At 43.5% G+C, this 24,434-nt stretch overlaps 1 protein-coding gene across 4 annotated transcripts; it reads right to left on the bottom strand.

Moving 5' to 3' along the window:
* Window positions 1-1,864: 1,864 nt before the first annotated feature.
* TNFAIP3 (TNF alpha induced protein 3) lies at window positions 1,865-18,389 on the bottom strand. Of its 4 annotated transcripts, none has more exons than XM_017856523.1 (9): window positions 18,249-18,389; window positions 13,801-14,110; window positions 10,129-10,319; window positions 9,328-9,475; window positions 8,997-9,167; window positions 7,923-8,103; window positions 5,825-6,744; window positions 4,918-5,099; window positions 1,865-4,143 (listed from the first exon to the last, which is right to left on the bottom strand). In XM_017856523.1, exons 2-9 carry the CDS (start codon window positions 14,093-14,095, stop codon window positions 3,859-3,861), a joined length of 2,373 nt encoding a protein of 790 aa, XP_017712012.1. In that variant the 5' UTR covers window positions 14,096-14,110; window positions 18,249-18,389; the 3' UTR covers window positions 1,865-3,858. The 4 variants fall into 4 exon arrangements, with proteins under 4 accessions (XP_017712012.1, XP_017712010.1, XP_017712009.1 ...); XM_017856521.1 differs by lacking the exon at window positions 18,249-18,389 and adding an exon at window positions 17,736-18,040; XM_017856520.1 differs by lacking the exon at window positions 18,249-18,389 and adding an exon at window positions 16,825-16,979.
* Window positions 18,390-24,434: the final 6,045 nt, after the last annotated feature.

Below are 24,434 nucleotides of genomic sequence, written 5' to 3'. Positions count from 1 at the left end.
ATAGCAAAGGCTTGGAACCAACCCAAATGCCCATCAATGATAGACGGGATAAAGAAAATGTGGCACATACATACCATGGAATACTATGTAGCCATAAAAAAGATGAGTTCATGTCCTTTCCAAAGACATGGACGAAGCTGGAAACCATCATTCTCAGCAAACTAACACAGGAACAGAAAACCAAACACTGCATGTTCTCACTTGTAAGTGGGAGTTGAACAATGAGAATACATGGACACAGGGAGGGGAACATCACACACTGGGGCCTATTGGGGCTTGGGAGGTAGGAGAGGGATAGCATTAGGAGAAATACCTAATGTAGATGACAGGTTGATGGGTGCAGCAAACCACCATGGCACGTGTATACTTATGTAACAAACCTGCACGTTCTACACATGTATCCCAGAACTGAAAGTATAATAAAAAAAATTTAAAAAAGACTCTGCCTCAAAAATAAATAAATAAATAAATAAATAAATAAATAAATAAATAGAAGAGCCATTTTAACTCATTACAGCCTTAAGCAGTTCTCCCACCTCAGCCTCCTGAGTAACTGGAACTAAGATGCCTGTTCACTCTTACTGCTATCTAATAATCCATTGTATGAATATACATCACAATGTATTTGTCTTTTCTCCTGTTAATGAACATTTGGATCATTTGAAGTTTGGAGCTGTTATGAATATTGCTGAGATTAACATTTTACTACCATTTTTTGGTGAACATATGTATGCATTTCTGTTTTATGGGTGTATAGCTAGGAGTAGAGTGTATACCACTGAGTGTATACCTAGGATTGGAATTTTTGGATCATGAGGTAGGTATATGTCTTAATAAATATTGCCAAACATTAAAAAAAAAAAAAAGAGCCTTAATAAACGAAAGCAATAAGACTTTGTCTTGTATGGTGGATAAACTGAGAAATTAGAATACATACTTGGAATTTGGATATTAAAGAAGAAAATAATTTAGCTGGCTCTGATAATGGTGGTTATGTTAAAAGGACATATTCTGATGAATTAGAGATGCACACTGAAATATTTATGGGTATGAAGACCCAATATCTGTGATTTGCTTTCAAGGAGTCCAGGAAAAACAAAAAAGAGGATGTGATAGATGAAACAAATCGGGCAGAATGTTGGTAATTATTGAAACTGGAGGATGGCTATAGAGTGGCTCTTTATAGTACTTGTCACTTTTTTATTAAAGTTTTCTACTTTAAAAGTTAAAAAGTTAAAAAAAAGATTATAAATATATTTTTAAAGTGTGATTCTAAAATCTGACTGATCATCCGAATCATCTGAGGAGCTTAAAAAAATAGATTCTGGGAGCTGCACAGTCCAGCGGAATCAGTTGTCTGCGAGTCCATTTGTACTGGATGGGAGGTGGGGATGAAGGCTTGCGCACGGAGGAATGTGTTATTTTTTTAATTTCCTAGTTCTGGCAGCCAGCACAGGCATGCTGCCTCCTCTGCTTTGTCTGACCCAGGAGATCTTACATCAGTCTTCCTTCCTCCCCACCTTCTTCTCTCTTTTCTGTCTTCCCTCCTCCTCCCTGTTGTTTTCTCTTTCTTCACTTTATGAAAGTTTAGGGCAGGAAGCTTAGAAGGACCACAGGGTCCTAGCATCCCTTTCCTCTTCCCATCAGAGGAAAAGTGTCCTCATTGTCAAGCGGGGCCTTGTGCTTGAGGACCGGGCCTGGACCTCATACAGTTATTATTTATGAAAAGCTGCCTTGCTACCATGGATGAGAGATGTGTGCATTGCTCAGGTGTGCCTCAAAATAAAGCTGCTTAGGAAGCACAGTTTTAATATCCGAGTCTTTCTTTTTCTTTCAGCATTCATCAATTGAAAACATCACAATCTGTTCTTAAATAATTTATTTTTTAATGTTGACTCTTGTGAAAACTTACATTTATTTAGAAATACTTGAAGAAATCCAACAAAGAATAGGTGGCTTTCTATTAGGGACAATTAAATGTGCAAATTTCAAATACTTTTTATAATAAGTATAAATAATTCCATTTTTTCACATTAAGAATGGAGATAATGATCAACACAAAATATTAAGGTATCAACTTTAAGAGAATTAGATGAAAACACTGAAGTTTATTTGATATCTTTGGAAAGAAATTATAAAGATTTGTCTGGGAAAAAACTTAGGGAGCTCTAAGGGGAAAGCGTGTCTAATAATATGAGTAAAGGCTGTGTAGAGTTATAGATCACATATATTTTCAGGTCGTAAGCACAGACCCCAAAATGACAGCCTTTATCTCAGGGGAAAATGCATTTTCCCTCCTTTTTTTTTTTTTTTTTTTTTTTTTTTCTAGAGCAAATATGACAGCAACCACAAAGCACACAGAGAAACTGTAAGCTAGCAACAGAAAGAGATTTCCTCATACTCATGGTTACTGGCTTTTGCTGTCCCAATACCAGGGTACCATGGGATGCAAGGGACTTCCCAGCCCCCCAGGACACAGTGTTAACACAGAAAATAAAACCATCACAAAAGGCCATATCTTTCCCTGTGACCATCCCCAATGTCATCCCTGCTCCTTCCCTATCTCATCTCCAAGGAGGTAGGACACTCAGAGGCATTAACAGAACACAGAGGATGGTTTTTTACTACATAGCTGGAGTTTCATAAGGAGAAGCACGAAACTTTGATGAATATATATACCTTGGATGCAATTCCTTCTTTCCCGGGGAGGCAAGCAAAGTGTACCAAAGAGGCCAATTTACCCGCTGTGGTCAGGAACTTGCCCACAACCTGACTCAAAGCAAATATGTTCTCTCAAGAGGACACTGCAGTGTTTTCCCCAGAGCTGAAGAAATATCTTCACTTAAATAATCTCGAAGTTTGTAATAAAATAAATAAAGTGAATTACACAAACAGGACTAGAGCTCCCTTTAAAAAGGCAGCTGGTTGAGTTTATGCAAGCAGTGTATATACAAGCTCATGCCCCAACAACAACCAGAAAACAGGTTATTATTATTTAGCCTTCCTATTACACTTCTAGGGCAGCATTTCAATATAATTTAAAAAAAATCCCTCATACATAATGTAAGGGTATACTATACATGTACACACTTTTACTCCTCAGTTCAAGCTAACTTCTTTAGAAGTAAAGACAGTAATAACCCAAAGAGTTACACGTCTTCCCACTAAAATATTATTTTAAAAGGTGCATATTGTAAAGAGCAGCTTGTTTTTCTGTCAACGTGAACATGTTCAGTCTCAGCAGCCTCAGAATCACAGTCCATGGATGGTTCTGCATTTCTGCCGAGTCCTCAGGAAAGGACCCGGGCAGGTAGGGAAAAACCATGAACTACAAACACTCTCTGAATACGTCCATTTTCCCTGAGCTTCCTTGAGCTTCTTGCAGAGGGCCTCGCTGCCATGAGGATCTGGCTTCACATCTCTGAGAGATGCTAGGGGAGGGGAGGTGGAATGGCTCTGGCTTCTCCAACCCACCCGACTGCGTGTCTTTTCCCTTCTCAGCCAAGATGATGAAGCAGTCCTGATGGGCAGGGTGCAGGCGCCTTGGCCAGTCCCCGCACACCTTCCAAGTCCAAAGAAGTTCCTGGCCTCTTGCTTGGTAGGAGAGGAGGAACCTTGGGCTGAATCTGACATCATCCCTTGCCAGTTACAAGCTTTGCTTTCTAAGGCCACCTGGGCACACTCCCTGGTTACCAAACCTGAGCATCGTGGGCACCACAAAGAGCTTATCTTTCCTCTCCTGCTCAGACACCCTTGAGCCCACTGTTGCAGTGGCAGCTGAGGGTTCAGAGGATAGCACCATGATGACTGACAGCTCGAGGCCCCACTTCTTGCAGGAGGTGACCCGCCTGTTTCCGGTTAGCCATACATCTGCTTGAACTGAAAGCACTCATTGCAGTAGCCGTTGCACTTGGCATTGCCAAAGTGATCACAGGCCGGGGCCCGGCAGCGCTGCTTGGGGGGGTCTTCGGGGGCAGGCTCACCCCGCTGGGCCCCGGGGCCCATCCTGTGCTTGGGATGCTGGCACTCCATGCAGAGCTCCTCGCTGCGGCAGGCCAGGATGTTCTTGCAGGAGGCCCGGGTGCACTTGGGCCTTGAGGTGCTCTGTGTGGTTCGAGGCACATCCCTGCGCTGGCTCGATCTCTGAGTGGAAAGAACAGACAGACCATTAAAAAGTCAGGAAACTATTGCTCACATTTCTTAGGGAGAGCACAACGAAATCTCATTGGATAGTGTGGAGTCTACAAAGCGCTTTACCTGCCTGAGCAAGGGAACAGGAGAGCACTGCAGTCTATGAGTCAGAGCTCTTGAAGGATGTTTCCTTCCAGTCTCAAGGATAGCTGCCCTGGCCCCCAGGGAGGCTGAGGAAAACCGTCAAGCCTAAGTTGGCCTGCAAACTTTCCCTGGCTCTCTTCTGTTGGGACCAATAACCACTGTTCTTAGATAGCTTCTCTACCATTATGTGAACAACAGGCAACACACCTGTATCTGTCAAAGCTGGCTTTTCTGATGTACCATTAAGCGGAGGCCCCTGGGAAGCTCTGTCTGTTCGCTCCTTGTGATAAACGATTATTTAAGAAGGGCTGCTTTTTAGATGTCTGTGCTTCTCTTACAAATCAAAGAAGCCTCTGATCACTATCTGGCTTTTTGGAGGCTTGAAGAAGTTTTATGCAATGGCTGTGTTTCTTTGTTTTCAAATTCGAAAGTATTCTTGAGCATGAAAATCGGTGACAGCATTTCGGACCTGGGGAGCCACAGTGACATGGACATTCCCCTTCAGGTTCTGAACTAATCCTCTATCATGAGGGAACAGAACCTGGCAGAGACGAAAGCCTGCTTGTCACTGTCGGAAGCCAACGCTCCAGCAAAAAGTACCGGACACACGGGAGAGAGGGAAAACTCCTCAAAATGTCTCACCAGTTGCTCTTCTGTCCTTTTGGCCTCATGAAATCTCTGATTCTGAGCTTCAATGAAACACTTCTGGCAGTATCCTTCAAACATGGTGCTTCCAAGGGTGCCGCATTCCCTCCCCAGGCACGGAATGGTGTTCTGGAACCTGGAGGCTGTGGGACTGGCTTTCCCTGAGGCAGCGACAAAATCTACACAAGAGTGGATGCTAGTTAGTATCACATAGGGGTCACCCCACAGATACAGAGATGCTGACATTAGAGAAAAAAATGGGTTCCAAATACAGATTAGGCCAGCCTTAAATATATAGAAATATATATATGTACATATTTAAGTATATAAATTCAGCAAAAGAAATAATAACAACACTATTATGGAAACATCTTTGGCTTTACCAATCTCTCATTTTGAACTTGAAGCACTGATTGGTCACAGGAACAGGACAAAGAGCAGGCATTACCTGGTCACCCTTCTTTCAAATGAGAGATTTCCAAAACCACATCTGTTTCCTTACAGTGTCAGTAGACACTTCCTTCTCTCCAGTTACTACTCTTCAGATTTTAAGATTGTTCTATTATATGTAAGTTGCAAAAGAAATCTAGTTTAAACTTAAGACTGTCTTAGATATGCCAGACCTGAACGGTCTAGTAAAAGCAAATCCCATGAGCTCTGTCTACAGGGCACTCTGGTTTTTGGAATGTGATATTAGGAGCTGCTACAATCACGCAGTGCCTTTTGCCTCCATGGGCAGCTGGCAGGGCCACCGTGGCTGTCCCGTGCACAAGCCAGTAGAAAAGCACGGTAGGTCCTGACCACTCTGCCTGACTGCCCACACGGGATTTTTTCCTTAAAGGTCAGGAACAAAACCTCCTCTGGACAGTAGCTGCTATGTTAGGAAGTCAACCATTTCACTCACGTTTGTTTTCTCTGTACTCGATGAAACACAGTGTGCAAAAGCCCTTGTTTTCTGGAGTCCCAAAATACACGCAGCCAGCTTTTCTGCACTTGCTGGTCCCCGTCCTGTCTCCCGGAGTCCGTGCAGCTTGAGACAGGCAGCCAGCGGGGGCGTCGTTTCCAGCTCTGTGGCAAGAATGCGGGGAGGGGCTCCGGACGAGCTGTGAGGGATCTGACTTGGAACGCTGGTGACAGGAGGGAGGGAGGCTGGTGCTGAGGCTGGAGGAGGCCTCTGCTGTAGTCCTTTTGAAGCAAGTACTGCAGATCCCATTAAATGTCCTGGTGACATCCTGGAGGCAGGCTTGGCACTTCCCGGGATCCAAGTGCCTTGTGTGGTCTGCGGCGTGGCTGGCGTGAAGTTGCCGGGCGTTGTGGCAACGTTCACAAAATCCGTTGTGCTGCACATTCAGGGTGAAGGGGCAGCCGGGGCTCCTGCACTTCATGGCAGTGGTCTCACTGAACAGAAAAGGGCTGGGTGCTGTCGGTGGAGCAGAATGAGGCCCCCCAGCGGGCTCCTCGGGATTCCACGCTAAGGGCTCATAGGCTTCTCCCCGAGAGGCCCCGAGCGCCATGCCAGGGAGCCCCTCTGGGCCCGGCTTGGAGTTCAGCTTTGGGAGTTTGTTTTGATTCTTTTGCCGCCTCTCTGAGCACTCATGGCATAAAGGCTGGGTGTTCACAGACATGAAGAAGGGGCAGTTGGGCGTTTCACATTTTACATCCATGAGAGAAAGCTGGGGTAGGGAAGATTCCATGGGATTCTGGGCATGCATCTCTCTCCTCCCCTGCTCACTGTTTTCCTGCCATTTCTTGTACTCATGCTGAACAAGCTCAAAGTAATCATCTACCAGATTGATTTCTTTTGGTAAGTTAGCTTCATCCAACCTGAAGACCAAAAGGAAAAACTATGTATGAGACTACACAAAATCACACACAAGATTTTACATCATTAGCCTACAGAACAAAGTTTTAGAATGTGGATTATGGCAAGAATTGCAGAACCATTAACTGAAACGCAGGCCTGTGATGAAGAGCTCACACTTCACGTAACATGATCTGACACATTTCCCAACATGTTCTAGAGTCAAGAATGATGTCAGTTAGTTTGCCAAGACTTCCTTATTTTTAAAATCACAGTTTCATTTAATCAATCTTGGTCCATCCAAAAATTATAGATAGTTTTAAAACAAGGGCTAAAAAAAAATCAGCTGACTCTTTAATTTCTCAGAGATCAAGTTCTGAGTAAAACATCACTTGGGCCATTCGTTTGGGACTAGTCTACTTTATAGTACAAACTCCTTTGGAACCTCAGGTTGGGTATTTTGCTATTACTAACTTTAAACTTGTGTCTGGTCTCCACCAGCATTAGCAGCCATGAATAACTAAGATGCAGACACACTCAAAGGCACTTGTCTATTTACTGTTGACTCTGTAATTTGCTAATCTCCATGTTGAGAGACAGATTCTCTTATGGCCTCCTTGTCATCTCTTGTGCATCTCAAGTGCTCAGAAACAGGCATCTCTTTAACATAAAGCCAACGTTTAAAGGCTGGATACCTGCACAATGGGCATTCTGGGGCTTTCCTCCCATTCCATGTGGCAGAATCATGAGCTGCAACATGAACAATTCTACAGCCCCAGCTATGTCTGATGTGCCTGTTCTTACCAAGAAGCCAAGAGAGAAAGGTTTTGTTTCCAAGTGTTTTCACTTGCTAGTCTTTTTAATACGTACCAGAGTAATTAAAATACAAAAACAAAAAACAACAACTATCCTTGATGTAAATGCACTTTGAAAACCCATAATTCTGCAATTCTGACTTTTGGGATCCAGATATCTAGGAAACTCATTATGGATAAATGACTTATTTCGATTTGAAACCCAAGTTAGTACGGCCTTACAGAATCCTCTCTAACCATGCACAAGGCTCTGAATTTGTTTCCCACTGGCAGAAACTGGCCACAAATCACTCTACTGTTGAGCTTCAGGGTGGCAGCAACTCAGGTGGCTGAGGTTAAAGACGGTTACAGATGACACAGAAGAGAGCTGAACATAAACTGCTTACTTTGCCGCATTGATGAGATGAGTTGTGCCATGGTCCCAGCCTTGGACAGGGATTTCTATCACCATTAAGTACTCTTTTAAGAGCTTCTCCTTCATCTCATTTTCAGGATCTGTCAAAAAGTGAACTTTTAAGTCTTCAAATCTTCCTCGGTCTCTGTTAACAAGTGGAACAGCTCGGATTTCTGAGGGAAAAAAAATAACACATAAGTAAAATCGTATTCTACTAAACAAGGCCATAGGTAAGTAGATCTCATTTTGAAAGTGTGTAAAATATATAATTTACAGAATAGAAAACTATTCTCAGCCACAGTTAAACCCAAAAGGGAAAACAAAATGTGCTACAATCTAATATAAAAATGCACTGTTTCCAGGAAACTCACAGAATATTAACCAGCCTGGAGGGGGTGGATCTTATTGGTTGAAGTCCCAGGCTTTAGAATCAGACTGACCTGAGTTTGAATCCTGGCTCTTGTCAAGTTGTGTGGCATTAGGCAGGTTAGTTGACCTCTCTAAGCTTTAACTGTCTAATCTGTAAAATCAGGCTACCAAGGCCTACATCTCACAAGAATGCTAAGAGGATAAAAATGCAATAAAATAATATATCCAAAGCACAGTGCTTATTCTACATGAAGCTATTAAAATAATAGCTAACAGGCCAGGCACAGTGGCTCATGCCTATAACTTTGAGAGGCCAAAGCGGTAGACTGCTTGACCTCAAGGGGTTGAGGCTGCAATGAGCCATGATTGTGCCACTGCACTCCAGCCTGGACAACGGAGGGAAACCCTGTTTCAAAAAGAAATAAAAAAGCTAACCTGACAGGCTTTACTTGCTCCATAACAGGCACTGTGTGCCTTAATTTATCATGTATGAAAGTGCTTTCCAAGTCATATTCAAAAAGATATGAGGGTATTATGAGTTACTGCTATTGCATTACTCTTACTAACCAAGCAAGTCACAGAACAATATATTTAAATAAAAATAATATACTTAAATAAGATTGTTTCAATAAGAAGCAAAAAAACCCCTGATGTTTCAGTGTCTAGTTACAAATCTGAATTAATGCAGTTTTCTCACCAGGCCCACTGTCCTTCAGGGTCACCAAGGGTACAAAATGATGGCTGTCATAGCCGAGAACAATGGGGTATCTGTAGCATTCCTGGGCAGGCCAGTGGAGAGGCAAGTAAATTCCACCCACTTTCAAAGGTGCGAAATTGGAACCTGATTCCAAACTTCTTAGCATTTTGTCTGTTCAAAGAAAGAGAAAGAAAAATGAGGCCCTTAGGTGACTTTCATCAAATTCCATTTCACTCTGTTACCTGAACTTTGGCAGTGTGGTTTTCTCGACGAGCCAAGCCATAAAGCTGAAAGCATTTAAGTACAGATATGTGATCTATAGGCATCTCACCTGAAATGACAATGATTGGCCTTCTGAGGATGTTGCAAAGGACAAATATGTGTATTTCTTCCAGTGAGTTGTACTGAAGTCCACTTCGGGCCATGGGTGTGTCTGTGGAAGCCATTTTGATAAGGTTGTCCCATTCATCATTCCAGTTCTAAGGGGAGGGGGTGAAAGAAAAAAAAAAAAAAAGCTTGAATGTACCCTGTACTAAAAAGTCATTCTGACATCACTCTACAATTATTCATTTATATAACTCAGCTTATTTTTCTCCTTTCATGAAACCATCATTCAAATGATCACCCTTTTTTCCCCATTTCTGTTTTCTTCCTTTACTTTTTTCCACTACAAGGCAAACTCAAAAGTTGGGGAGGACGGGGACAGCACCTGCTTTAAAAGAAAATCCCTGATGAGGTATCACATTGCAGCCCCTTATCCAAATGTTCACAAAAATTCCAAACTTGTGACTGAGGATGGTGAGGCACGTGTCTTAATCTTATTGGCTGGCTCAGCAAAGCTAAGGGCAATCAAACCGAAAAACAACAAAACACCAGTGGAAAAGGCCATGATCAAAAGACTTGCTGCTACAGGGAACAGATTCACAGCTGGGAATCTGCTAACCAAAAACAGGGCAAAAGCCTTGGGTGAGTCCCACTGGAGGTTTCTGGTGTTTTCCATTGAGTATGCTTCGCTTAGACAAATTCATGTGACCTAGTCCATCAGATGCTACCAGAGGGCAGGGACTCGTCCAGGGGTACCCTATGCCCACCATGGAGCTCTGTCAGTAGATAATCAGGGGGAAAAACATACCCGAGTATCATAGCAAAGCCCCGTTTCAACAAATTCCTGAGATTTGAGAGACTCCAGTTGCCAGCGGAATTTAAAGTTGCGTGTGTCTGTTTCCTTGAGCGCGCTGAACAGCGCCTTCCTCAGTACCAGGTCTGTGTCCTGAACGCCCCACATGTACTGAGAAGTGGCATGCATGAGGCAATTGCCATCACCTGAGGACAGAAAGGAAAAGAGAAGGAGTCAAGTTATCTGCATGGAAGGCCCAGCAAAGGTTTTCAGAATAAACCAGCCCTACTGCTATTCTAGTGGACTGAATGGTTTAATTTGGTTTAATTTCCTAGTCAAGGGCAAACTGATATTTCATAAGATGATGACAGCTTTAAGGAAAAAACAGTTCTTTTATTCTTCTTTTAATGAATGACACCAACTGCAAAGGAGCCAGGGGACCTTGGTTCTAGCTTACCTCTGCTCCTACCTACTTTGGGTGACCCGGGGAAATTCCTTGAGCTCTCTGGGCATTTTTCCTCTTTGTGAAATGAGGGCAGTGAGTGACGGTCTCTAAAGCCCCATTCCTTCCTACCATCCCCGATCTGCCGGGGAAGGCACTGGCATTGCTGCTCTCTAATTCTAAGGAAGCGCACACAAGGCAACATGCACAAACCAGGAAGAAGGTATGGCTTGCTAGACAGCGATAGTCTGGCTGTGACTCAATGGCAAATGACTTGACCATTCCACGTTAGCCTTTGGGCCCTGGGAGTTTCCTCTCCTGGTGTGTAAAGTGGTGTTGACAACACTGAATTACCTATGGCCTGCTAGTCCGGCTCTCAAGAATGCCTTATGCAAACCTGCTTGTTAGTAACTGTAAAGTACAAAAGTTAAAAATCACCTGGGTGTCTAAATTTGAAAATAATTCAGTGTTTAGGGCTGACATTTTGAGAAAAAAACAAAAAACAAAAAAACAAGTTTAATTGTATGCCATTAATTTGTGACATTTCCAGTTTAAAACTCACAATTCAATGGGCTGCATTTTTTTTCAGCCCCCAAACAATAAATATTTTGGGGGAATGTTTAAAACAAAAAACGTGCCGGGCGCGGTGGCTCACGCCTGTAATCCCAGCTCTCAGGGAGGCAGAGGCGGGAGGATAGCTTGAGCCCAGGAGTTCGAGACCTGCCTGGGTAATACAGCGAGACCCCGTTCTCCACAAAAGGGAAAAAAAAAAAAAAAGAAAAAAAAAAAAAAAAAAAAAAAAGACAAAACAAAAAACGTTAACTCCTTAATCTCCTTTGGCACGTGCAAAATAATTTTATAAAGAAAAGTAAACTGTTTCTTATATTACTCTATAAGTAGGGTAATAAAGTTATTTGAAATTTTATCAAATTGTAATGATAGTCAAACTGTAAAGAAACCAAAAAACCCTCAAATATATATCCACAGCCAGTATTCCTTCAATTTATACATTTAGAAAAACTAGCTAAGTATTCAAACAAATGAACAAAAAAGATCACCCAAGCCTTGTGTCTTGGCAGACGTGTAGCAATGATTGCATTCTGTTGAAATTTCCCCTTTGCAAAATCTAGAGCAAAGATAAGGCTTTTTTTCTTCTTGTGCTTACTTTCAGTTCTTTATTGAGATGCACCAGTATAAAATTCCCTAAGTAACATCTGGAATTCCCCAGTGCTAAGTTATTTGACTAGCAATTGAGCAACAGCTATTGTACTTTTTGTTCTGGTGTGTAGACATTTAAACTGCGAAGTGCACCCTGGACTTTCCAAGTGGGTGTGGTCAGGGTGAGCTGGAATAGGGCTACTCATTATACAAGTGAAATCGCTGCAGCCAATAGACGCTGGAATTTTTCACATGAAGTTTCAATTTTATGCCACCTACTCCCTTCCTCATTCACCACAGTCTCATATCCTCAAATGCAAACTTGTGAATCACCCCCTCCCCAAACAGATATTGCCTTTGAAGAACCCTCCTATCAAGGGAAGGATTAATTTTTTTTAAAAGGTGCTAATCAAAATCAAATAAAAAAAGTCATTTGTTTTCTTTCCTCCCTAAATATCTTTTCTTCCTTTTTTAGAATCTTAAGGAGTTTTCTTGAAAGTGAAGAAACAAAGGATTTTGAGTCTAAAAATGATTTCCCAGAAAATGTTACGCAAATACACCTGCTTTTGTAGTTTTATTTCTAGTGTGGCTCCCTGTTGATTTAAATGACATGTTTGCAAAGTAAGTGTTTCCTATTTATATTCCTTTATTTTTCCCCTAGTGGAAATAGAGCATTTCCTTTCTTAAGGAAATAAAGCAAAAAATCAGTTAATTCTCTTAATAAGGTTTTCCCCTTTCTACCACATTTTAATTCAGCAGAATCTTTGTTTCTAACTCCCCAGAGTTGACTCCATCTCTTTTGGTAACAAATGTGAGAGGATTAAAACCACAAATTGTCAGGCACATAAACCCTGTGATGATGACTTCACATAATTACCTACTTCTATGTATCACTTAATTTAATGCCAAGAACAATGCAGACAGTAGCTATCCCCAGTTTTCTTTCTATGTATGTTTCTAAGAATCAGTGTTTCATAAATCTAGGCAAGATGTTGGGGTAATGTACAAGAGCCCCCAGGATCAGAATTTAAAATCTCATGTCCACCAATCACTCTAAGTTACCCAAGTCAAAAAAAGCCAAAGTTAATGTACCAATGAAGTTAATTAAGTTAGTGTTCTTATCGTAATCATTGTCAACAAGGATTTTCTTCCCTTGGACATATTATTTCTATTAGGATGGTTTGCGACTGTCACAGATATAAGGACCTGAGATTCCTGCTCTTATGTAGACTATGAGCATTTAATTGATCTTGTACAGTCTACTTGCTTATTGTCATAATTATCCACATCCATAGAGTAGAATTTTGTGCCTGCATGGAACAGTATGCTCTGACATTCCTGTTGATGCACATATTCTTACCCAAGGGAAATGATTAAAAAACAAAACAGTAAAGCTTAGAATAGGAAATAGCTACTAGTGGTAAAGGCCATTGGCAGAACAGCACAGACAGGAAGGAATTCAGTGACTAAGAACCCCTAAAAATAATGAAGCTGAAGTCTAAAATTCATGCTAAAAATTTCAGCTATCTATTTCACCTTGCAGGGCATGGGCAATAGAACCTAGGTCAGAGAGGAGGAGGAGACAAAAGAAGTTCTTCATGTCTCCAACAGCCATTCACTGGTTAACCCATAAAATGCTACCAATTCAAGAAGTGTAAGAACATCACAAGCATTTTCTAATGACAATGGGAAACAAATGTACTACCAGTTTTCACACCATGCTTTCCTTTTGAACTTAAAGGCTTTTAACATTTCCATTACGGGCCAGCGAAGGGTATTTTACAGATGATTAAACATTTGCAAGAATGAGAAACAAATCGCCTAATTGGGGTATGGTGTTTACAAATGCATTCTCCAAGCCTCAATGTGCTCTGCAATATACGCAATCAGAAAATATCCTTAATAAATAGATTCACAAAACAAGTCTGCTATTATCACATGCCCCGAATAGAGATTCTATACTAAGGTCTCAATACTAAATCTCAAGACTGATTTGAGCTCGGGCTTGTGCTATTAAAGCTTGAATGGGGACCCAGCAGGCGGGAGCTATCACCCAGGCAAAAGAAGCACAACAGATCAAGTCTTACCGTTCGTTTTCAGCGCCACAAGCTTCCTGACTTCTCGACACCAGTTGAGTTTCTTCTGGCTTTCCAGGGAAGCCTGGATATTTTTGTCGATGAGGGCTTTGTGGATGATCTCCCGAAACTGAGGACAAAACTGGCAAGTTCTGAACATTTCCAGTGTGTATCGGTGCATGGTTTTAAAATGATGAATGATCCCATTAGTAGGTTTAAAAATATCTTCTGGAGTTCTCTCCCGTATCTTCACAGCTTTCCGCATATTGCTCAAATACAAAGCCTGAGGAAGGACTTGTTCAGCCATTGTGCTCTCCAACACCTGAAAAGGAAAGGAAAAAAAGCCATTCCATTAGCCTAACTTTAATACGACTCCTATACAGCTGCCTGCAGGAAACCCCAGTGTTTGATCTTGTCATTACCCTGATCTGTAGGCAAAAGATCTTAGCACCTCTACTCCTGGGATACTAGCTGGCCCCAGATATTAACTCACACTGGACTGTTTTAAGTTACATCACTTTAAAAGATTAGCCTAAACAGGAGAAGGAAGGCAGAGAGTGGGTACTGAGGAGGAGGGGAATAACCCGTGTTTTCAGTAACTTTTGTCAGGGAGCCAACCCTGTCTGTCAGCAACAGGTACTGCTCCTCAAAACCAACTTAAGCTCCCGTTTCATTCTGAGGCCACGCTGAACAGTGCTGGATTTGGGGAGTACCGGATGCCAGTTCAGGGCTCAACGTAGCCCTGACAAGTCTGTAGCTCCTCCCCTCAGACCACCACCAGGCAATCCTACTCTTGGGCCAAATCTTGAGTTGTCACTCCCTCCCTATGCTGGAAGGACAGTAAAATACTTTATGAAAAATCTTGCAATTTTATGCTGTCACTTAGGCTGCTAGCTGGTGTTTCCTCTTTATCCCCAAAGAAAAGTATTTATAAAGTGTTTATTCATAAAGTTTATTTTAATGTTTATAAAGAGTTAAAACCAAATGTTTTCTAATCAATAAAAAAGCCCATTTCCACCAAGATACTTCGCAATTTTAAGAGCAGTCAGCATTCCTTCAGAACCTCCCAATCGGACTTCATATCAGAATAAGAAACAGACTAACAATAGGCTAGGCATGGCGGCTCACGCCTTTAATCCTGGTACTTTGGGAGGTCGAGGTGGGAGGATCACTTGAGCTCACGAGTTTGAGATTAGGCTGGGCAACATAGTGAGACCTAGCTCTCTACGAAAACAAAAAATGAAAAACCACAAAATAATAATAGAACAATAAATTCTATACTTCTAAGAACAGATATTGGAGGTCAATCATTTTAACTCAACTGCCAATGAAATGTTATCATCACCCTCCAGGTACCAACACCGGGGCATGTCTGCCTGGCTTTTCACCCTGAAATCTTTAAGCATAATCAACTAGTAGAAGGAATGAAAGTCTAGAAGGAGACAAGGAAAGAAGTTTCCACCAGGAGGCCACTCTGGCAAATGAAGGAGGAAAGGCGGCAAAGACCAGCATCTACAACCCATGCCAACAGTGCAGAATGATGCAAGTTAACATGATGTGGGATCTCTCCAGTATGGAACAGTGTAAAAAGCCAGCTCTGATTCACTAGCCCTTAGTAGGGTGTCTGGCCACACTTCCTAATTTCCAAGAAGATGAAGAAGTTTTCAGAGCACAAAGACATTCCCTAGGAAATTTCACAGTGATTGTTAATTCCATTCCTGCAGCATCCTATTTGCCAGGGTAACTCTCCAGTTAATAAAAATGTTAAACCTATGGAAGAGGGAGGAGAAGAAATCTAGATTTTAGGGTAGTTACTCCTGCGTGTGTCTAGACTCTCTTAACACCATTGATAAGGTGGTCTAAATTCTTGTGGCCCACTCAAAGGGGAGAGGTTGGACTAGATGACCCAGGCTTTCTCCTGAGGAGTTTTCTGGTGATAGTTTTAGATTGGGATTCTTAATCTGATTGCTGGGAAAGGCATAGTGGGAGTCATTCTCTGGATCAGATGGTGCTCTCTTTTGATGTCAGACGTCCTCTACAGGTGGAATTGGGCAAAACTATAGCAGGACAAAAATAACGCATACACCTTTCCTTTGTGGCACAGCAAAAGTCTCTCTCACGATATCATCCATCCATCCATCCACCCACCCATCCACCCAACAAGCACTACCTGACCACTACTGAAGGCCAATCACCATGCTTGATGATAGGACTAAAAGTCAAAGATGACCTTATTCCCTTCCTTGAAATCACACTACCAACTTAGTCTGCAGCTAAGGCAATGGAGTTACAGGTACTGCTCAGATCCCACAGCCATTCAGGGGCAAAGTTTTGCCTAGGAGCCAGGTCTTTCAATACCTGCCCCTTGCAATCCCACAATACCAAACCTGTGGCTACAGTGCCTGCCACAATCAGATGGAAAGAGATAGGCAATAGGAAGATTTTAAACAAATGAGGTGTTATCTCTTTTTGCTTGTCTGACCCTTTTTTCTCTTCTGAATCTAAAGATTTTTCGCCAAAGATCTAAAATAGTGAGAGCTATAAACCATAGGGAAGACATGCAAATGTCAATATTGGATACCCCAGTGTGATCTCATTGGTAGGTTTAGCCTTGCACAGTCTGTAAAATTGCCTCCTTAGAAATCAAAACCCACTGTCCAAGTTTCCAGTTCTTGGACCTCTCTACACTTAAGATTAAAGAATAAATGTTTCAGATATATTATAAAGTGGCAAACAATGCAATATTACCCTTAACTATATATTTTTTTCTTAACATTTGTTACCTCACTGTCTTATTTAAAGGTAATTTCTCAACTTTTGTCACTAGGATTCTACAGAACTTCTCCATTGCTCAAACTCTTCTCCCCTTGTTTTATTTTCCACTCTGGGCAGATATTTTTGTCTGCGTTGTGGAAATTGATGAATTATTTATCAACAAATACCTCATCCAAATTTGGGGATGTGCCTCTCCAAAAAATCAAAAATAGTACTAAGAATTGAAAAAAAAGAAACAAAAACAAAAAATCAAAGCAGCACCTTAAACAATGAGAATGAGGCATTCATTGGCTGCTCAATAATCCAGTACATTAAGGTTGCGGGTCCAGAAGTCCCTTTGATTAACAATGGTTCCGCCAAAATGCTGCCCTGAGACACTTGACCAGACTGGCTTTCCAAGGCAAGAAGATCTGAGAAGAGGAGAACTGAAAACAAAGCGGGTTCAAAAAGAGTTAAGCTCCTTCCTTACTTAATGCCACTGCTTTCCTGAGAGGCCAGGTGGCAGGATGTGGGACGACACCGGCTGACAAAGACAGTCTAACCCTGGGGTAGGGGCTGGAGCAGGCGCCAGCGACCCACGTCTACATGCATACTTCTCTTTCACTGCTGCAGCTGGAAACGCTGGACCCCGCGCCAGGACCCCAGCCCCATGCACGGACCCCTCAGCTTCTGGGAAGCTGTCTCTGGGACTGAAGCCCCTCACCTCCGCCGGGCTGGCGGCCAATGCAGTACCCTACTCCCCGTCGGGCTGGACCCGCACAATTTGGGAAAAAGCCGCAGCGCTTCTGCAAGGTCTACGTGGCCATGAGCATGCAACGCTTGGCTCTCAAAAAGATACGAAAGGGGCAAAGCATCAACGACCACCCGATCAGAGGGCCCGAAGGGCGCCTCTTCACCAGTCAGCTGCTGCTTAAGTTCCGTGCATTATCCGAAAGGAACAGCTGGCTGGAGGTATCCAGGGCTGTCACTCCAACCTCTGGAGCGGTGACCTCAACTCCCAGCACTTCAAAACCCAGACAGAAACAAACATCCAACAAACTCCCACTCCAGGAGCGCTGCAAAACCAACGCCAGGTAGACGGTGCCAGCCAGGGGGTCGCTGCCCAACATGCACCCGCAGCCCTCGGCTGCGGTGATCCCGAGGCAGACGGCACTGGGAGGCGCAGTGGTTACCTCTCCGGGCCCCGCGATCCTTTCGCAAAGTCCCAAGTACGGGTCAAGGCAGCAGCGCCCAGCAGGCGGAGGTCCGGGCCGGGACCGGGCGGAGGCGACGCTCCATGGACGCCCGGGGTCGGGCTCGCTCGCTGGCAGGGTCGGCGGGGGGTGTGATCTCTCTTGGCGGCCGCTATCGCCGCTCCGCCCCCGCGGGCTCCAAGCTCGCTTGGCCCGCCACGAAGACTGCAGACTGCGCAGTCTGCGTTTCCCCGTTTTCAGTTGTATGCGGGTTGTAGGACCGGGGATTTCCACGGTACTTTCCAAAGTCACGTGACTCTCTGGGTAGGGCTGCGAATTGCGTCCCGCCGGCCGCCAGAGGGCGCAGGGGGCGAGGGGCGCTCGCGTTCTCCGCCCGCCCCGGCCTCCGGGCCCCGCCCCGCCCCCTTTCCCTGCCCCGCCCCGCTGCCCCGTCCCGCCCCGTCCCGGGAGAAACTCCCTCGCCCCGCCCCGGGGTGTCCCCGCGTGAGTCACCTGGGCATTTCGGAAGCTGGGGTCACGTCACATCCATGTGGAAATCGCGGTGATGGGAACTGGAAATGAAATAGGTTCTTTTTCGCAGTTGTTTTTCTGCAGAAAATCATCAACTGTGGAGAAGAAGAAGGGAAATAAGAAAAAAAGAAAACCCTAAAAACCACCCTGGCGCCCCGGCCCGCAGGCCTCGGCTGGCTCTGAAAAGTTTGGGCTGTGCACGTGATGAGCGCGTAGGCGGGAGCCCCAGACAGGACCCGGGCGGGGATTTCGAGAAAAAGCAACAGTGACAGCCTTTGGTCCCCATCTCTATTGTTCCTGCCAGCTCTGGACCCCAGGCTGCATGAGACGTAGGTCCCAGGGAACACCCGACCCCGTGGCCCCAGTCTTAGGTAAACTTAGGAATCAGAACAACATTCACCCCTATGCCACCGTTGCTCCATTTCCCCTTCTCTATTTCTGCTCACCAAGCATCCAGCTGACATTGCATTCAAGCAGCATTTCAGCTTTGAAACCGCTTCTAGTCCATCACCGTGCTTGCCATGTGTCTCCAAGGCTTTATTAGGTGTGTTTTTAGTTGTCCTGATAATCAGTTCACCCCAGGGTGCTGATGGCTGATAATACTGGCGCTCCCCTCCCCACCCCCATGCGTTGCATAGGGAGAGTGAGTCATGTGGAGATGGGTGCAGTCCCCTGGGCAGTGGGGGTGCAGGTCCTGTGCAGGGAGGAGGCTTAGGGTGCTTTTACTGTCTTACTGCCCTCTAAGCACGGGACCCTTTGGATCATTTACTAGATTGGCTAAACTAGAACCAGATGGAAATATTCTGTACTGTGGTCCCCTTAATTACATTTAAGAATACTCGTCAGGCCATATATCACAGGTTTTTCATTAGAAAAGTATCCTCTTCTTGCCTGTAAGTACCTGCAGAGATGGGGGTGCGAGCTGGGTGGAGGATGGCACTGTTTTGGCAAGAAGAAGTTTAGAGCAGGCCGGGGGCGGTGGCTCACGCCTGTAACCCAACACTTTGGGAGGCCGAGGCGAGCAGATCACGAAGTCGGGAGATCGAGACCATCCTGGCTAACACGGTGGAACCACGTCTCTACTAAAAAATAGAAAAAAAATAGCCGGGCGTGTTGGCAGGCGCCTGTAGTCCCAACTACTCGGGAGCCTGAGGCAGGAGAATTGGCGAGAACCCGGGAGGCGGAGCTTGCAGTGAGCCAAGATCGTGCCACTGCACTCCAGCCTGGGCGACCCAGTGAGAATCCGTCTAAAAAAAAAAAAATAGAAGTTTAGAGCAGGGTGTCACTAGTGGCCTCTCCGAAGACTGGTCCTGGTCTTTTAAAACCGATGGCTGGAATTTCTTCCAGTTCCAAACCTCTTGTTATTTGTCCTCTCATCTTGTTCACAAATGTGCTATCAACATTCAAACAATGGATAGTCAGCTATCCATTGTAAATGGACCTTGCTGGAATTCAGGGCTAGCAGAAATGACAGGGTCTAAAATGACATTTATCAAGTACTTGCTATATGCTTATATATGCTTTTTATACGAAGCTTAAGAAGCTTGAGACATTTGTGCAGTTTCCACAACCAGAAGGGGCAGAGTCACCTGTGGCATTAAGCCTGTGTTACTCCAAAGCCCCTAATGACCAGTCTTATTAGACCATTCCTCTCAGGAAAGATCCTGTGAGACAGGAACTCTTTTGGTGCCCTGTCTCCCAGCCTCTCAAAACAGAATGCAGCTTCAGAGGTAGAAGGGTCTTGGTTCCACCTTCAGGAAACCTTCTGGGCTTCAGTTGAGCTGACAGAAGAAGATCGTGTATCTGAAAGACCCTGCCTGGAATGTTAGTCCTCACACCACTGTCCCGCTGGTGCTCCTTTGTAAACAGAGTTGGCCTGCTCCCTCTCATCTCTGTCTGGCTCCATGGCTTCAATTCCTCCTGCAGCTTCCACTGTCCCTGTCTGGCTCATGTCTTGCTCTCTGGTGTGATGAGCTGGGAGTGCAGTAAGGAGGAGTGGCAAGCCCGAGGGGCCATGTTCATATCTGCCACTGCCAACTGTCCTGATGTAAATGCTTTGTCATCTTGCCTGCCAGGATTTGTGACAAGGTAATAGCAGTCAGATGCAGGAGTGGTCTGTAGCCCTCGATTTTGTTCAAACTCCACTTTCCATGATTCTACTACTGGGCTTGTGAATTGTCACTCCCACCACCCGGCAGTCTTTACTGTCCTTTCCACCTTCTAAATCAGCGCTGTGTTGGGCTGTACCCTTGGCTTTTCCCCTTCTATTATGTGATGCATTGACAAGACCAATGACAATTTTCTTGGCGAAACAGAAGGAAAGAATAGAAGAGAAGGAGAGAGTATAGATGGAATGACTTCTTATGGAAAAAAGGGGAAATACAATTTGGGGAGATTTGTTGAATAAGTTGAAACCAAAGAGATATAGAATGCCGAAAAGCCTTGAAGGAGACTTTAATTTGAGCTATAGGCCTTGTCAAGATGGACAGAACTCTTTAAAGAAGAGAATAATTATTAAAATCTAGTAGACAGGAGAAAAAATATGTCTCCTTATTAGATGAAAAACGAATTCTGATTATGTGAAATATTTTTGGAGCGTTCCTGAGTTACGTGCCATTTTGACACCAATGCGGGGTTTAAGGGTCATGAACTGTGTAAAATGAGCACACATGACCTCTTGGAATTAAACGGTTTCTGTGAGACTGTGCTTGCAGCCTGTATCCCTGTATCATGCAGTAAAAAAGATGTGCTTGCCAAGATGGGGGGAGCAGGAAGAACCTGATGAAAGAGAGCACCACCTGTGACAAGTGAGAGGCGACCCTGCTGAGCTCAAACATAGTTCATGAGCCTTTCTTAATCAAGAATCAGCAACAGTTTATTGGTTGTTGATTTTTTTTTTTTGAGATGGAGTCTTGCTCTGTCGCCCAGGCTGGAGTGCAGTGGCACGATCTTGGCTCACTGCAAGCTCCGCCTCCCGGGTTCACGCCATTCTCCTGCCTCAGTCTCCCTCGTAGCTGGGACTACAGGCGTCCGCCACCACGCCTGGCTAATTTTTTGTATTTTAGTAGAGACGGAGTTTCACCGTGTTAGCCAGGATGGTCTCGATCTCCTGACCTCGTGATCTGCCCGCCTCAGCCTCCCAAAGTGCTGGGATTACAGACGTGAGCCCCTGGTTGCTGATTCTTAATTAGCATGCACCTGCAGTCCCAGCTACTCGGGAGGCTGAGAGGAAAGGGTCCTTTGAGTCTAGGAGTTTGAGTCTATCCTGGGCAACACAGTAAGACCCATGTCTCTAAAAATTTAAAAAAAAAAAGAAGAAGAAATTATATATTTTTAATAATCAGTGACACTCTCTTTCTGAGAGTGTACAGAATTCCAGGGCATGGTAGTCATGGGCCAAACTAAAATTGGACCTTTTGTGTCTTCTATACAATTGCCCCCTCCCCTTTTCCCTGCACTGTGCTCTATTGGAAAGGCAGATTCATAGAAAACATATTGGGAAGCACCCTTAGGTAACTATGGCAGCTTAGTTATTACAGGATAGCTTTGAATCGTGGTTCAGATTTTCAAATTCTGCTTCAAACATTACTGAAGAGTGATGTTTGCACATTCAAGATCACTACAAAGGCTAGTTCTGAGAATAAAGAGAAGCTCTCTGTGGATTATAAGCGTGAGAACTGGGATAATGATGTCATAGATTTCATCATCTTACGAATGCCAAATTCTACTGAATGTTGCTTCTTATCTAGGGACCTCAGATCCTTTACAGGTGTTATCTGGACCGAATGGAGAAACCCAAGACCCACCATGGCGGAGGGACAACTGATGTCCTTAGTGACCCCGATGAGTCATAGTACCAGGAACAAAGACCCTCCCCTGGGAGGGAGGCAGTTGGTGTAATGACAAGTACAGTTCCTTCTGTTCCATTTTGCCTGAAAGCATGGGATGCTGACATCTCAAACTTGTCAGAAAATCCACTGTCCCTGTGAATTCTGTTTTATTTCCTGTCAACACTTGGCTGAAACACTTGGCAAAGTAATTTTATTTTACATCATAAATATAAATATTCAATTCTTAGTTTCATTTCTGTTTCTGCGAAGGCTGCTATTAATGACCAAATAGGATGACAGAAAGCCCAGAAATGGGTGTTATTAGGAACTAGCTAGAATGCAGTGTTGGTTTTAGCAATAAGCCATGTGTTTCTGAGATGAATTAGTTCCTGTTACTTGGAATAGTGCAAGCCATTGTGAAAATTTGCCTTGACATTCCCCTTTCTCTTCATTTGTCCCTCAATCCCTTCAATCTAGTTCGGGGTCTCTATAATCCTGCTCCTTTGGCTGTGAGCCGTCTCCATAAAAAAGAAATTTTAAAGGCTTCCATTCTTTCAGAGACCTGTTTTCTGGGACTGGCTGGTAAGATAAATCATGCTCGTTTTCAAACAGATTGCGATGTGTTACTGTGTTATATTTCTTGAAAAAAATGTTCTTACAGAACTTCCTAGAGCTTAACGGTGGAAATTCCAAGCACTTTAGCAGGCTGGAGAAAGAGCTGTGGTATTTCTATGATTCTTAGAGTCCATGTTTGTAAGACACACTATGGATTTAATAACAAGATTGGGAGGGGGACAACCTCATTGTATGAAATGTACACGTGTTTCTTCCTTTACTCACTTAGCCTACGTTTATTGATGCGATGAGATTTGTTTTTCTTCGTCACTGTCACAATTCATGTTTGATTCGAAGGCTTCTTGGAGTTTTGTGATTCCTCTGAGCTGATTCTGATCTTTGACAGTGGTGTACTGCAGTGCTCAGATAGGCTGTTTGCAGTGATCTGCCTCTTCTGGCCTTTTTACTAATTTAGAATTGACTATAACATTACATATTCCTTTAAACTTCTCTTGAAGGTCTGCTGGAAACAGAGATAGTCCTTTAAGATGCTCTGTTCAATAACAGCTTTGGAAAGGAATTTGGCTCCCTCTAAGCCTTTCATTGTGAGAGCGGGTCTATTCTTCCATGACACATTTAAACAGCTTTATCTCTATATAGGAACCAAACGGGCCATTGCTTTACTAGAAACAATGGACTTTAGTTCTGCGTTTTTCTCTTTTAGCTTTAGTCCAGCATCATAATGTATCTTTTGAAAGATATTTTGTTCAAGAGATAGAAATCCAAATTTAAGTTAAATGGAACTTCTTGTCCAGCTAGCCATGTAAATGAGTCAACAGGGTGAGTCTCCGTGTTCCCTGATTTTGCTGAGCTCAGGCCAGCTTGCCTCAGGGCCCTGCACTTACTTTTTTCTCTACAGGGACTGCCCTCTCAACCGCTCAGCACTCAGCTTTCTGCTTACATGTTATTTAATCAGAGAAACCTCCCTGACTTACCCCACTTCCTGATCTTTCTGTCTTGTTTTCTTTGAAGCGTTTATCACCATTGAAAATTCTTTATTTATTGGTTTAATTGTTTATCATCTACCTTTCCCTACTAGAATGAGACTCTTTGAGAGTCTGCCATTGATGCTTGCCTATCATTGTACTCTGTACTCCCTGTGCCCAGAAATGTACGTGGTACAAAACAGGCACTCAGTGAATAACAGTTTGTTAGATGAATGAAACGATTGGGTGGATGAATGAAAAGATACCTTTCCTTTGGACATTTTTAAGCTTGCAAATGCACAGGCAATGAGAACCACCTCTCTTCACTCTCTGGCATTTGAGGCTTTTATGTAAAATTTAAACTAATCACTATATTAGAAATACTTAAATGTTAAAAAATAGTATGTCATAAAATTGAGGAAATACAGTATTTTAAGAGTCCAAACAGGTTAATGCAGTTTACTGAGCCTAAGTGTTGGGTTAATCCTAGTGATTTATCTTTTTAGGTAGGTAAGGGAATAAACAGAAGATCAGAAAAGAAGAGGTACTGCTATTACATTTTAAGTTTCCAAATATACTACTACGTGTCTCTAATAAAACTTAACTCGTTGAAGAAGAAAATAGTCTGACTCTAAAAAGAGTGTGTGTTCCTGAGAAAGACTAGACCAGTTATTTTCCCCTTTCATGTTTGAATGAATAATCATCAGCAAGGGACAGATGCACTGACCCTCTGCCAGGTATGTTTAATATGGATGTTTATATGCTGTTGACAAAAAAAAAAAAAAAAAAAAAAAAAA

The sequence above is a fragment of the Rhinopithecus bieti genome, unplaced genomic scaffold, assembly GCF_001698545.2.
Source record: "Rhinopithecus bieti isolate Rb0 unplaced genomic scaffold, ASM169854v2 scaffold_44723, whole genome shotgun sequence".
Classification (NCBI taxonomy): domain Eukaryota; kingdom Metazoa; phylum Chordata; class Mammalia; order Primates; family Cercopithecidae; genus Rhinopithecus; species Rhinopithecus bieti.
This window is presented reverse-complemented; position numbering and strand designations above follow the sequence as displayed.

Excerpts from the sequence above, each read along its gene's own strand:
- TNFAIP3 (XM_017856520.1), bottom strand. The coding sequence starts at position 16,875 with ATGTACTGGATTATTGAGCAGCCAATGAATGCCTCATTCTCATTGTTT. Across the intron at positions 14,111-16,824 it reads CCTCATTCTCATTGTTTAAG|GTGTTGGAGAGCACAATGGC; the intron begins GTGCTGCTTTGA and ends TTTCCTTTTCAG. Across the intron at positions 4,144-4,917 it reads AAAGGACAGAAGAGCAACTG|AGATCGAGCCAGCGCAGGGA; the intron begins GTGAGACATTTT and ends CTTTCCACTCAG.